The sequence below is a fragment of the Chrysochloris asiatica genome, unplaced genomic scaffold, assembly GCF_000296735.1.
Source record: "Chrysochloris asiatica unplaced genomic scaffold, ChrAsi1.0 scaffold00032, whole genome shotgun sequence".
Lineage (NCBI taxonomy): Eukaryota > Metazoa > Chordata > Mammalia > Afrosoricida > Chrysochloridae > Chrysochloris > Chrysochloris asiatica.
In genome coordinates, this window is record NW_006408550.1 from 6,134,396 (window position 1) to 6,149,236 (window position 14,841).

A 14,841-nucleotide genomic window follows, 5' to 3' on the forward strand; every position below is an offset into this window, starting at 1 on the left:
CTTAAGGTTTGCAGCCCGATTCGTAACCACTACGCTACCAGAGCTCCTTGGTCTTTCTTGTAGCCATATGGAAATTATTCTATGGGTAGGAAAAAATTCCATATCATCAGCCAAAACAAGGTTAGGGCAGGCTGTGGACCAGAATACCAATTGCTCACATGAAAGTTCAGGCTGAACCTAAAGAAAATTAAGGTAAATTCATTACAGTAAAACTATGACTTTGAACAGATCCCACCATAATTTACAGATCATCTCAAGAATAGCTTTACTGAATTAGATACTAGTGACCGAAGACAAAAAGAGTTGTGGGATGCCATCATGAGCATCATACAGGAAGAAAGCAAAAGGTCACTAATAAGAAAAGAAAGAAGGAAAAGACCAAAATAGATGTCAGAAGAGACTCTGAAACTTGCACTCCAGAATAGAGAAGTTAAAGTGAATGGAGGAAATGAGGAGGTAAAAGAGCTGAACAGAAAGTTTTAAAGGGCAGATCTACAAAGCGAAGTATTATAATGAGATGTGCAGAGACCTGGAGATAGAAAACCCAAACTAAAAGAATTGAAGAAAAAGTTTAAGCCCCAATTTATAATGTTGAAGGATTCAATGGACAAAGTATTGAATGATGCAGAATGCATCAAAAGAAGATGGAAGGAATACACAGAATTACTGTACCAAAAAGAAATGGTCTATGTTCAACCATTTCAAAAGGTAGCACATGATCAAGAGCCAATTGTACTGAAGGAAGAAGTCCAAACTGTACTGAAACCATTGGCAAAGAAGAAGGGTCTAGGAATTGATGAAACACAAATTGAAATCTTTCAACAAACTGATACAGCACTGGAATAAGATATATCACTATTAAAGTCAGATGGATCTTGGCTGAAAGTAGAGAATGCAGAAAAGATATTTAGTTGCCATGTTCGGACTATGTAAAGGTTTCAACTGTGTGAATCATGACAAGCTATGGACAATACTGCAAAGAATGTACATAGGGCAAGTGTCAGTCGCTCATATAGGACAAGGGGACACTGAATGGTTTAAAATTAGGAAAAGTGTGCCAGAGGGTTGTATTCTTTCACCATACTTATTCAATCTGTAGGCTGAGCAAATAATCCCATAAAACAGATTATATGAAGAATGGGGCATCAGGATTGGAAGAAGATTCACTAACAACCTATGATATGCAGATGACACAATCTTACTTGCTGAAAGTGAAGAGGACTTACAATACTTACTATTGAAGATCAAAGCCCAAAACCTTCAAAATGGGTTGCATCTCAATGTAAAGAAAATGGAAATTCTTACCACTGGACAAACAAACAACATCATGGAAAACAGAGATAAGACTGAAGTTGTCAAAGACTTCATTTTGCTTGGACCCACAGTCAACAATCATGGTAGCAACAATCAAGAAATCAATGTATTGCATTAGGCAATTCTGCTGCACAAGAGTAAAGATGTCAGTTTGGACACTAACATGCACCTGACCCAATCCATGGTATTTCAACAACATTGGATGTGTGTGAAAGTTGGACAATGAATAAGGAAGACCATAAAAGAATTGATGCATTGGCGTTATGGTGCTGTGGAAGACTATTAAAAGTACCACAGTCTGCCAGAAGAACAAATTTGTGTTGATACAAGTACAGCCAGAATGGATGGTGAGACTTTGTTTATTATATTTTAGATATATTATCAGGAGAGACCAGTACCAGGAGAAGGACATAATGCTTTAAGTGGAGGGTCAGAGAAAAGTGGATGACCACCAAAGAGATGGACTGGCACAGTGGCAGTAGCAATGGGCTCAAATGTAGCAAGGATTGTGAGGAAGACTTAGGACTGGGCAGTGTTTTGTTCTGTTGTATACAGAGTTTCTATAAGTTGGAACTGACTCGAAGGCACCTAACAATATTAACAACAATCAATCAGCAAAGCAAAATCTTGAACTATGTATGGCAATAGCAAAATAAACTTGATTCAGATTATTTCTTTTCAAACATTTCCCATCCCTAATTGTCAGCCTCATGGTCTTGTTTTGAAATATTTAGGGTATCTGCTTACTTGGGCTGTTAAGAGTTTTATATTTATGCACATAGAACAGTATGCTAGGGAAGTACTGATTTTTCTTCAGCTGTATTTGCAAATGTGGAAAAAGAGCCCACTTTATATTTAGTAAGAATGTTAGTTCACCTAAAAATAGAAAGAAAGAAAACTTAACCTTGCTTCAAGATGAATGCCATAGGTGGGTCACAGTAGTAAAAACTAACCTCTTTATTTATAGACTGTACTTGCAATATAGGTACAAACTGATCAAATTTAGGGGGAAAATGTGTGACTTCCCCCTTAAGAATATTTTCAGTCCTTCAATTTTGGAAAGGAAATAGGAGAAAAGAACACACTGAGGATAAAGTGTTTACTTAGCACTACCTGGTCTATACTCTTCAAGCATAAATGATATGAACTATATGATGAGTGTAATGTTGTGTCTAATGCCCCAGATGCACTGAAGACAAGCAGCATAATTCTAAGCTGTAGCGAGGAACTGGAAGTCTGTCTGCCTTGGGAAGCTCTGCTATTTCTAAGGGAAGAAAGGAGGATCTGCCATGTTTACTAGTGGGGTTCCATATGTTGCTGTTAGACAAAAATGCCTTTGGTTTCCTTCCTAAGTTCCCAACTAGATTACATAGATTACAATTTATGGCACTGCAGCATAAATTGGCAGAGACATTTATTCATTCCTGTAACGATGCAAAGAACCTCTGCTAACACAACAGAATCCACCAGACCAAGAGGAGACAGAGAAAGACATTACACCGGCTCCCCCCAGTTCCTTCCATAGAGTATCTAAAAGTTTACTTACTTTCAGAAACATTAAGTTGAAACTTTCTATATGTGAATAATCATTATAAAAGCATATTTAATACTACAGATGAGTCATTATGCAATTTTAAAATTATAGGATATTTCAAGCACACACAACTGAAAGTCATATTTTTAAAACTGAACTCTTAACAAGCATGGACCATGTTTTCTTTGTATCTCCAAAAATATCTTGTACATAGTCAATGCTTCATAAACTATTAAATTAATGGGCTGGAACCATTAAAACGTACAAATTTATAATTAGTTGAATAAATTCTTCTCTAGCAATTCAAAATGTTCAACTTTACATAATTATAAAACAAATGATAACTAATGTATTTTGATATTCCTAACAAGATGATTTGAGGTCTATGTTGTTGTTGTTAACTGCCGTTGAGTGGGTTCTGACTCAGTGATCCTGTATAGGATTTCCAAGGAACAGATGGTAGGTTTGAACTGTCGACCTTGCAATTCAGCTCAACTTTGTGGTCCAGTTCTTATCCTACAGTGCCACATCAGGACTTCCTAAGGAAAGAATATTCCAATACTTATCTAACATTTCTGAGCATTTTCTATTTCTAGCTGTTATATAACAACAATGGCGTTTTCAATTCTCCTTAATTCTTTGGAAAACTCAGAAAAGTCATGATAAAATTCTAGGGAAATAATGCAGGTTCCAAGAAATAGAGTGGACATTTATACACACCCTACACACAAGCTATGTCATGATGAGAAAGTAAAAGTTGACTATAATGAACTTTTCTAATAGAGTTCTAGAGTATTCCACAACACTTACTTGTACTAGAGCTAGTATCTGTTGTAGTTAAATACTGTCAAGTTGTTTCCAACTCATAGTGACCCTCTATAGGGTTTCTGAGGAGCAGCTGGTGGGTTTGAACCATAGACCTTGTGGTTAGCCTACAGTGCCATACAAAGAATCCAGAGATAGTATTTAGAGATGGAAAAATGAGGTAAGGGAACAGTGTTTTTCCATTTCTAACCAAGGAGCCCTGGTGGTGTAGTGGGCAATGAGTTGGGCTATTAACCACAAGGTCAGCAGTTGGAATCCTCCAGCTGCCCCATGGGAGAAAGAGGAGGTTTTCTGTTCTTGTAAAGATTTACAGCCTTGGAAACCCTATACCAGGTCGCTAAGAACTGAACAAGACTCAGTGGCACACAACAGCCAACTGCATAAGATTAACCTGGAGAACTTGATAAAATTCAGGTTTCTATGCTCCACATCACAGATTCTATTTCAGTAGGCCTAAGGTGGAGTCAGAGAATTTGTATGTCTTAGAAACTTCCAGTTGATGCTGATGTTGCTGGTCCACTTAAAGTCCTGAGCAAATAAATAATGCTTCATGGAACCTATATGCACCAACCAGTCCTGTTGGATTTTCTCTAAATCTCTGAGCAAAACTGACCGAAGTAATTAAAAATAAAAAAAACAAGAGAAGCAGAAATCTCTTGTTTTAGAATAAAAAAAGAGAACATTGTCTGAAATATACAATGGTAACTTTAGGACGTGAGCAAAGGTTCCAAATTAATTTAGCCAGGTCAACAGTCAAATCCTAATTCACAGTATCCTAGGCTGGATAAAGATCTATGTGCAAATAACTAACAATTCATCATGATGTTGAACATTCTGTCCTGCTCTTTGCAATTTCAACTCCTAAAAGAGTCTAAGCAAACACCACTTCCATCAAACAGCATTTCAACCAAGGCTTTGAACCAATTCTGCTAGGTTCAACCCTGGCTGACAAAGTAACACCAGAATGAATCCAAAATTTTAAAATGTGGGTCAACCAGACTACGACCCACAGTGGAAAAACATTATGGATGGAAGCCAACTTAGTCTCCCTCTTAGAAAATAAGGGCACTGGGCATGTCGCATAGTAGCCAAATTTCTTGACCACCTGAGTCGAAAAGAATGGTGCCTGGTTCAAGATGGTGCTGACCTCTTGAACGTGTGTCACTCTCCCCATTTCTGGCATTATTGTGACGTCACAAATCAGGTTCCTGAAAGGGATCACTACATCTCTTCCAAGTCTCCAGGGCTTCGAACCATAATTTTTCCGATTCCAGTTAGCATTCCTGATCACTGATATTTAAAAAAAAATCAGTTCTGGTCTGCTTTTGCTTCACTGGCATTAACTGAACCCATTTAAACCAGTTGGAGCCCTGATTTTACCACAGCATTCTTTGGAATACATCTTGTTAAATTAATGTCAAATGTTAAGACAGTTACTACAAGAGCCTTGAATTGCTTTGGAATGTGAAGAAAGACACAAAGAATAAATAAAACGGGAGACTTACAAGAGCACTCTTCAAGTAAGGCAAAATTTGACACAGTTTTTCAAGTGGAATTTAAGGACAAATCATGGACTTGAAGGGATTGGCTCTGAAGAGTTGGAAGTTGTTTTCAAGATGTTAAAGAATTTCTATGGTGGGAGGAGGAATCACCAGCAAACATCTAAGATTGAGCAGAATTATAAATACCAACTTTCCCTAATTTGTAATATATAATAGTAAAATCCTGGGCAAAAATCACTGAAAATATAATGGATCTGGAGTCCTTGTATGGCACTGTAGGGTAAGCATGAGACTGCTAACCACCAGTTCAGCAGTTCAAGTCCACTAGTTATTTCTTGGAAACCCTACACAGGTTCTCAGTGAGTCAGAACTGACTTGATAGCACTTACTTAGTGTTACAATGTTTCAATACCTTCTGTTTCTTCCTTCTCCCCTCCCTCCAACTCCATTTTGTCTGTTTCCCCGCCCTAAACTACAAGGGGCATAGTTTAAATGACAACATGGCTTTTGATAGGCCAGAGCTAAATCACCCCAGCAATGACCACTCCCTTCCTGTTGAATCTATATAAGTCCCCTCCCTTCCTATTGACTCCTCTCTCTTCCTTCTTTCTCTCTTTCCTTCCGCCTCCTGCCTTCTCTCTCTGGCAGAGGTTATCTTCCTCACCCTGAATAAAAGTCTCTAGATGGGCCATTTGGAGTGAGGTGTGGTTGATGAGCGGCACCGGGGTTGTTTTCCCCTTTCACTTAGCCACAACAATAATATAATGGTTCTCTTTCTACTCACAGAAAAAAGATTCTGCTACATCCAAGTCATGCTTGTATGAGCCCAAGAGAAAAATGCTTCCAAGTTAATGCATATTCAATTCAAATAGGTCAATCACTTTAATAAGCCACAAAGAGAAATTAAAATGCGGTAATATCAAATGAATACTAACTTGCATAGTTAACATACCAGATAAATGGGTCTCTAGAAATAGATTCTATGCCAAAGAGATTTTTAAATGATTTATTTTCCAAATATTATTCTTTTCTATGCAACCAGATCTGTTTCATCAATTTGAAGGAATAATACGCTGTTTGCTATGGCAGATTAACAAAATTGGATCACACAGTCTCAGCAATTGCAGATGCCTTTAAAATCTTTTGGTTATACTCTATGATACAGGTCAACAGTTGCAAGTTTTTAAGGGTAGTGATACTCAAGTAAATATTTCATGACATTTAACTGAAATTTATTAGAATCCAAAGCTTCAATTCAGAATTCTAGAAATGTTAAATAGTTACAATCCCAAATTCTGAAAGGTTAGCAAATCCCTAGAAATAATGTGTGTATTATTAGGGCAATAATAGATCATAAAATTTATCATTCATTAATAATGAAACACACAAAGGCAAGTGATTTTTCAGACAGCTATCAATTTAAAGAATTAGTTGTAACCGTACTCAGTGCCAAAGTGTCAATTACTTTCCATAGATATCTTCATTGGTTTAGACATTTGATTTTAAATGCTGTCAGTGGGAAATTGCCCTTCTTCATTTGTAGGCTTTCCTTTTCATCACTTACCTAGATTTTGCCACATGCTGAATATTTCACAACCCATTGTTACTCGCATGTCACCATACCTGAAATAGAACAAAAATCAAACTAACACAAAGCCTACAAAACAAAGTAGTATTTGTGCTTACTTACAATATAATCTTTCATTCCGAAATAGAAGACACTATGGTTTTAAAAAATATTACTGTGCTAAAATAAAAATACGTGCTGCTTGACATCCATTTGGGCAATGTCCTACTCCACGTCTTTCTGTGGTCTCAGGTTTTGTCTTTTTAAAAGGGAAGAGTGCTCTCTTTTTATTATTTACCCATAATGTTTTAAAGACACCAAACCTAGACCCTTACAGCACTGAGCCATGGGTGAGGCAGAGGACATAGTGGGGCTCTCTGGCTTAGTGTGGTGGGCAGGCAGAGGCTGGGGCTGTGAGGCTGGGCTGTTCCTCTGCTCAGTAGGGTGGAACAGTGGGAAGGATTGGGTGTGGTGTGCTCTTCCTCTGTTCATTTTCCCTCACTCCACTCCACTCCACCCTTTGAGCCGCTTGTGACATAAGTGGGTCCTGTCCCCACCAGTAGTTCCACAGTAGTAGCAGTGGCAGCAGTGATGACAAGGACAACTAGAAGCAGGTTCCTATCAGGTTTAAATATGGTATTTGTACAACGCCCAAATCATATAACATCCTATTTCACTGAACGTATCAGGAACATTAAGCAATGAATACCTGTATAAACAACAATATTTTGCCTTAATTATTTTAAGTGTACAATTCAGTGACATAAATTATATTCACAATGCTGGGCAACTATCACCAATACTGATCTGATTTCCTATTTTCATTATCCAAAAAAATAAGATTGTAACAACTCCTTATTCCTGCCCCCCTCCCCAACCTCCAGAGCTTGGTAACCTCTAATGACCATATATTTTTAATCAATGATACTTAATGTTCATGTCTTGATGCCTCTATTTCAAAATCTTATATAAAGCCTTTAGTAAAAAATTTATTTTACACTTTTTCTGCCTTTATAATAATTTGGAATTTTCTAATACCAAGGACAAAAAAATGTTCAGAAGTAAGTTGAAATTTCCAAGAAAGATGACTTCTTGTCTCCTTGTTTTCTACATTCCACTGTGTGGTTTCTCATTAAGGATATTATTGATAAATTATTTGAACTAACTAAGCTTCAAAAGACAAAGTATTTGATCCCACTGGGTTCTACACTGGTACTTACTTTTCTAACACCTTTTTCTTCTTGGAAGTTGTGAACATCTCCAGCTGTAGACACAACTGGTTTATGAAAATGACAGCGAGGTAAAAGTAGGAATCCCAGATCTAAAATGACAACAAAATATTTAGGTACTATGATGTTACAAAAATATTTGTGGATGAAATTATATTCTCCCTTGTACTTGCTTTATGAGTGTCAAGTGGATTGGGTTATACCATAAATAAGAGTGGCTATGAATTGAGAATAACTGAAGTTGGATATGGGTCCATGGGAGTTCATATTCTTCTCTATAGTTTTACATACTTTGTTGTAATATTTGGCTTTATCTTCTCGAGCTGATCTTTGAAATTTTCTGTTCAGCTCTTGGACCTCCTTATTTCTCCCATTTGCTTTAGCATCTCTATTCCGGAGAGCAAGTTTCAGTGTCTCTTCTGACATCCATTTTGACCTTTTCCTTCTTTGTTGTCTTCTTAATGACATTTTGCTCTCTTCACGTATGATGTTCTTGATGTCATCCCACAACTCTCTGGTCTTCAGTCTTTAGTGTTTAATGTATCAAATCTGTTCTTCAGAAGATCTCTAAATTCAGATGGGATATATTCAAGGTCATATTTTGGCTCTCGTGGACTTGTTTTCATTTTTTTCAGCTTCAGTTTGAATTTGCATATGATTAATTGATGGTCTGTTTCACAGTTTGCCCCTGGCCTTGTTTTCAATGATAATATGGAGCTTTTCCATCGTCTCTTTCCACAGATGTAGTCAATTTGATTTCTATGTATTCCATCTGTTGAGGTCCATGTGTATATTTGTCTCTTATGCTGTCAAAAGAAGGTATTTGAAATGAACAAATCATTGATTTTGCAGAATTCTGTCATGCGTTCTCCAGCATTATTTCTATCACCAAGGCCGTATCTTCCAACTACTGATCCTTCCTCTGCTCCTAACCTTTACATTCCAATCACCAATAATGATCAATACATCTTGATTGCATGTTTGATCAATTTCAGCTTGAAGAAGTTGGTACAATTCTATTTTGTCCTCATTGGCTTTCGTTGCACAGATGATACAACCTTGCTTGCTGAAAGTGAAGAAGACTTAAAACATTTACTGATGAAGATCAAAGAGCACAGCCATCAGTATGGATTGCATATCAATGTAAAGAAAACAAAAATCCTCAACACTGTACCAATAAACAACATTCTTATCAACAGTGAAAAGATTGAAATTGTCAAGAATTTCATTCTTCTTGGATCAACTATCAACCACTCATGGAAGCAGCAGTCAAGAAATCAAATGACGTATTGCATTTGGCAAATCTGTTGCACAAGACCTTTTTAAAGTGTTGAAGAGCAAAGATGTCAGCTTGAAGACTAAGGTGTGCTTGACCCAAGCCATGGTATTTCCAATAACCTCATATGCATGTGAAAGCTGGATAGTAAATAAGGAAGACTGTAGAAGAATTGATGCATTTGAGTTATAGAGTTGGAGGAGAATACTGAAAGTGCCATGGGCTGCCAAAAGAACAAACAGATCCATGTTGGAAGAAGTGCAGCCAGACTGCTCATTGGAGTCCAGGATGGCCAAACTTCCGTCTCTTGTTGTTGTTGTTAAGTGCCGTCGAGTTGGTTCCAACCCATAGCAACCCCGTATAGGGTTTCTAAGGAACAGCTGGTGAGCTTGAACCACTGACCTTGCAGTTCAAACCAACTTTGCAGTCCAGCACATTAACCCACAGCACCACACCAGGACTCCTCGTCTCTCACATTTCGGACATATTGTCATGAGGGACTGGTTGCTGGAGATGGATATCATGTTTGGTAAGGTGGAAGGTCAGAGAAAAAGAGGAAGACCCCCAACGAGATGGACTGGCCAGGTAGCAACACTGATGGACTCAAGTGTGGCAACAATAGTGAGGTTGGCCCAGGATCAGGCAGTGTTTCGTTCTGCTATGTATGAGGTCACTATGAATTGGTACCGACTCGATGGCAACTAACAACAACTTTTATATATATGTAAAATTAACAATAAAGAAGTAAACTAAACAATGAATACTATTTATTTCTGCGTTCTACCAAGGCCATATACCAGGTTTCTTGAGCTCTATGGTAGATGTTTTCTTACTCTTATAAGATGTCTTTGTATCTTCAAGGAGGTATAAGCTGGATTACTACATACTTCTTTGAATTCATTTTTGCAACTCCTTTCAATTTAGAACTTAAAACTATGCATATACTTATTTGGATATGCTAATTGATTTAAATTCAGAAAGTATATAAAATTTCTTGCCTAGACAAATCTTTTGGGTCCAAGTTTTCTTATACCAAAAACTACATAAAATTAAAATATCCAGAAATAAACATCAAAAACATGTAGAGCATAATGTAAAAAAAAATACTTCTCTACTAACACCAGGTAAAACTAAAGACAAATAACAAACTAGGAAAAGCATGGTAAAGAATTAATAATGAGCTCTGGTAGTGTAGTGGTTATAAGTCAGGCTGCTAACCTCAAGGTCAGTAGTTGAAAACTACCCGCTGTTTCATGGGAGAAAGATGAGGCTTTTCACTCCCAGAAAGATTCATAGTTTTAGAAATCCTATATTGTTGTTGTTGTTGTTAAATGTTGTGGAGTCAGTTCTAACTCATAGTGACCCTGTATAGGGTTTACTACAAGCTACTGGTGAGCATGAATCACTGACCTTAAGATTTCAACTAACATTGTAGTCTAGCATATTAACCCACAGCTCCACACCAGGACTCCTATGAACCATGCACACAACCACCACTACCATACATAAAGAGGTCTTATAAATAAAAAAATATATATTAAAAAAGGAAAAATTTTAAAAATACAAATTTTAATCAATTACTAATAACCAAAGAAGTGTAAATTAAAGCAAAATGTGTTTTCCCCCTCATCAACTTGTCAAAAAGTAAGAGAAAATTTAAAAAAAGACATCACTTCCAATACTGGTGAAGATACAGGGAAATGGGCAACCAAATATAACCAGTGCAAACTTTATTTCAACAATTCTATTATAAAAATTTACCCACAGAAATAATTAGGCTATACATAAAACTTAATTTTGTAAGATACACATAATAAGAATAATTAAATGAAACAGTAAAAACATTTTAACTTTAAAAAAGGAGGTCTCTTATTATGTAATTTTGATATATTATTATAAAATGTACTAAAATCTAGTAGATATTAAAATTACAACTGGTCTTCATTTCATTAGTATTTATATTTTCTAATGATCAATCAAGGACATTTTATAAAATATTTAATAAGAAAAATACTGTAAAAAGAAACGGTGACAGAAAAAGTATTTAGAAAGGAAGCCAACCTCACATGGCCCAGTCTTCACTAACCTTTTATCATTTGCTATTTGAAAAATAGTGTATCAAGAATTCTTCTGTACCAATATGAATCATATTATATTATAGATGCACTTAAAGTTTTACCATCAAGAATCTTATGAATCTTTCTGTGTTCCTTTTTTAATAATCCATTTTTAAAAAGTCAGAAAATGGAGAAGGGATTATTTTGTAAATGTTTTCTTTATATGCCTACTGCTATTAAGTTGATTCTAACTCATAGTGAAATTGTTCCTTGACTTTCTGAGACTGTGAATCTTTACAGGTGCAGACAGTCTCATCTTTCTCCTGTGGAGTGGTTGGTGGGTTTGAACCAATGACCCTGTGGTTAGCAATGTAACACTTAACCCACTATGCCATCATATTTCATTTTCTTTATATAGATCCCTGTTTAAAAATGGTCTTAAGAATATGTTCTAAGTCTTTTTAGTCATGCATGGGGATCACATGGAAAAGAGTTAAGAATTAAAAAGCATAAGGTTCTCTTAAGCAGGTTGCTCTCCACCTGGTTGATGAGCATTATTCTAGCCCTAACTGTTCACAAATATAATGAAAACTGTCCTAATATTATTCATAACGAGAACTAATATGGCTCAAGGTTAATTTGAAGTAGTTATAGTTAATTTATTTTTCTACCAGTAGTGGAAAGCATAAAAAAATAGATAATTACCCAAAGTACAGTGTGAAACCTTTTAGTTAAAGCAAGATAGTTATCAAAATGAATAGTTACCTTATAATCAAAGTTTTCATTTAAGAAGTTCTTACGAAGAGCATCTGAGAGGTACAGGACTGTTGTAATAATAACACTAATGATAAACAAAAAAAATTAAGTTGAAAACATTAGTGAAAATCATTGATTAGACATAAAGAAAAGCAACTAATATATAAAAGAAAGTACCCTTTAGTGAGCATATGGAATAATATTAGATAATTCATAACTGAAAAAGAAAAAAGAGTTGCCGAGTTTTCTCACTTCCCCACAAAAGGAAATCTATCACTGACATTAGGTGCTTTGTAAAATTATACACAGAAAAATCTATGAATTTCTATGACTTATAAGAATCATATTTGTATTTTAATGTTTTCACTGATTTCTGAATAAGCCAAAGTGAGTTAATATAAACAAAATATTCCATTTTTCATTAACATGGAAGATACTTTGCAAAAAAAAAAAAAAATGGGGTTCAAATATAGAAACAGGAGGCAATGAAAGAATTTATTGAGTATATTTTAAATGTCTCCTCTCAGCTCTATGTCATGTAAAGGTGTTAAGGAGCATGGAAATATCATTGATCACAGATTCCCTGTTTCAGCGAGACAAGACTGTCACAAAGCAAACAATTACAGATTGTGAGCTCATTTATAATCCAGCACTAATCTGTGTGAAACTGACAGGGAGTGCCACAGAAATTCAGAGAACAGAGCATTTCCAGGTCTAGAAATATTAGAAAAAGCTTTACAGAAAGAGCATGTAAACCCAGAGAGAACTTGCTAGAATGATTAAAAAATGTATAAAGTGGAAGAGTTAGGCAAGAAAGGGAAATCAAAGGCACCCAAATAGGCAAAAAAGTAAGACGTTCTGTATTTGCAGATCTGGTAGTGAAGTGGTTATGAAACGGGCTGCAAACCGCAAGGTCAGCAGTTAGAAACTACCAGCTGTTCCATGGGAGAAAGATGAGACTTTCTGATCCTGTAAAGATTTACAGCCTCGGAAATCCTGTACAGGGTCGCTATGGGTCGGAACCAATTCCACAGCACATAACCACCACCGTACCTAGAAAAGGAGTCCTGGTGTGGTCCTGTGGGTTAATGTGCTGGACACCAAAGTCAGTTTGAACCACAAGGTTGGCGGTTCAAGTTCACTAGCCACTCCTTGGAAACCTTACACAGGGTCTCTATGGGTCGGAACTGTCTGACAGCATTTAACAACAACAATGCATAGAAAAAGGAGTGTTAGGTAGTGTTGACATTTTCACAATGTTAAGTCTTTCTATTCATGAGCATGGTGGTGATTACAGTCAAGGCTGTTAATTTCACTGTCAGTTCGAAACTACCAACGGTTCTACAGGAGAAAGATCAAGCTTTCTGCTCTCATAAAGATTTACAGCCTCAGAAGCCCTAAACAGGGTTGCTATGAGTCAGAAATGGCTCCAGGCCACATAACCACCACCATCCGTATAAAATCCCGAAGACTCAGCAAGAAAATTACTGAAATTCATTGAAAGATAAAGCAAAGTGGCAGGGTAAAAGGTCAATTTAGAAAACTCAGTTAAATTCTTTTATACTAATAAAGAGTTCTGAACAGGAAATCAGGAAATCAATGCCATTTACAATAGCCACCCAGAAGATTAAATATTTAGGAATAAACCTAACCAGAAAACAAAATACCTATACAAAGAAATTACAAAACACTACTACAAGAGAATAAAAAAGACCTACAAAGTGGAAAATACACCATGCTCAAGGATAAGAAAACTTAACTTTGTGAAAATGTCAACACTACCTAAAGTGATCTACAGATATAATCCAATCCCAATGCTGCTTCCAACATCATTCTTTAAAGAGATGGAAAAACTAATCACTAACTACATGGAAAGGAAAGAACCCCTGAATAAGCAAAGCATTAATAAAGAAGAAAAAAATAATTAAGAGGCTTCTCACTTCCTCATCTCAAAACCTAGTACACATCACAGTGGTCAAAACAGCCTGGTACTACCATAAGGAAAGACATATAGATGAATGAAACAGAATTGAGAACCCAGAAGTAAGTCCATCTACCTACAGTCATCTGACCTCTGACAAAGAGTCAAAATACATCAAATGGAAAAGAGATAGTTACTTTATTTTAACAAACAGGGCTGGTAAAAAAGGCAACTGACAGAAGAATGAAACATGACCCATATCTCACACCATATGCAAAAAGGAACTTAATGTGGATTAAAGACTTAAGTGAAAAACCTAGAACTATAAAGATCATAAATGAAAAAATAGAGACAACTTAGGGGTCTGATTCATGGCAAAAATACACTACCAAACATATAGACAACAGAAGACTTGAACCTCTTAAAAATGAGACACTCACGTGCATCAAAAGATTTCACCAAAACAGTTAAAAAAGAGAACCCAGAAACTAGGAGAAAATTTTTGGCAATGACACATCAGACAAGGGACTTATCTCTAAAATTTATTGAAAACTGAAATACCACTAATACACACAAATAATAATAATAAACAAAAATAATCCAATTTAAAAATGGGCACAGGGCATGAACAGATACTTCACCAAGGAAGACATGCAGGTGACCAACAAACATACGAAGAATGCTCAGGATCATTAGCTATTGTTGTTGTTGTCAGGTGCCATCGAGTCAGAACCTACTCATAGCGACCCTATGCACAGCAGAACGAAACAATGTCAGATCCTGGGCCAACCTCACTACCGCTGCCACATTTGAGTCCATCAATGATGCCACCTGGCCAATCCATCTCGTTAGGGGTCTTC

General features: G+C 36.3%; 1 protein-coding gene across 1 annotated transcript in view; it reads right to left on the reverse strand.

The window, feature by feature from the left end:
- The window catches only part of DOCK4 (dedicator of cytokinesis 4), a 360,754-nt gene that overhangs the window by 91,014 nt on the left and 254,899 nt on the right, over positions 1-14,841 (reverse strand). The window contains exons 27-29 of the mRNA XM_006859354.1: positions 12,070-12,145; positions 7,963-8,063; positions 6,740-6,798 (exon numbers count right to left, since the gene is read on the reverse strand). Of these exons, the coding sequence (XP_006859416.1) occupies positions 6,740-6,798; positions 7,963-8,063; positions 12,070-12,145 (236 nt within the window). The remainder of the gene's footprint in view (positions 1-6,739; positions 6,799-7,962; positions 8,064-12,069; positions 12,146-14,841) is intronic.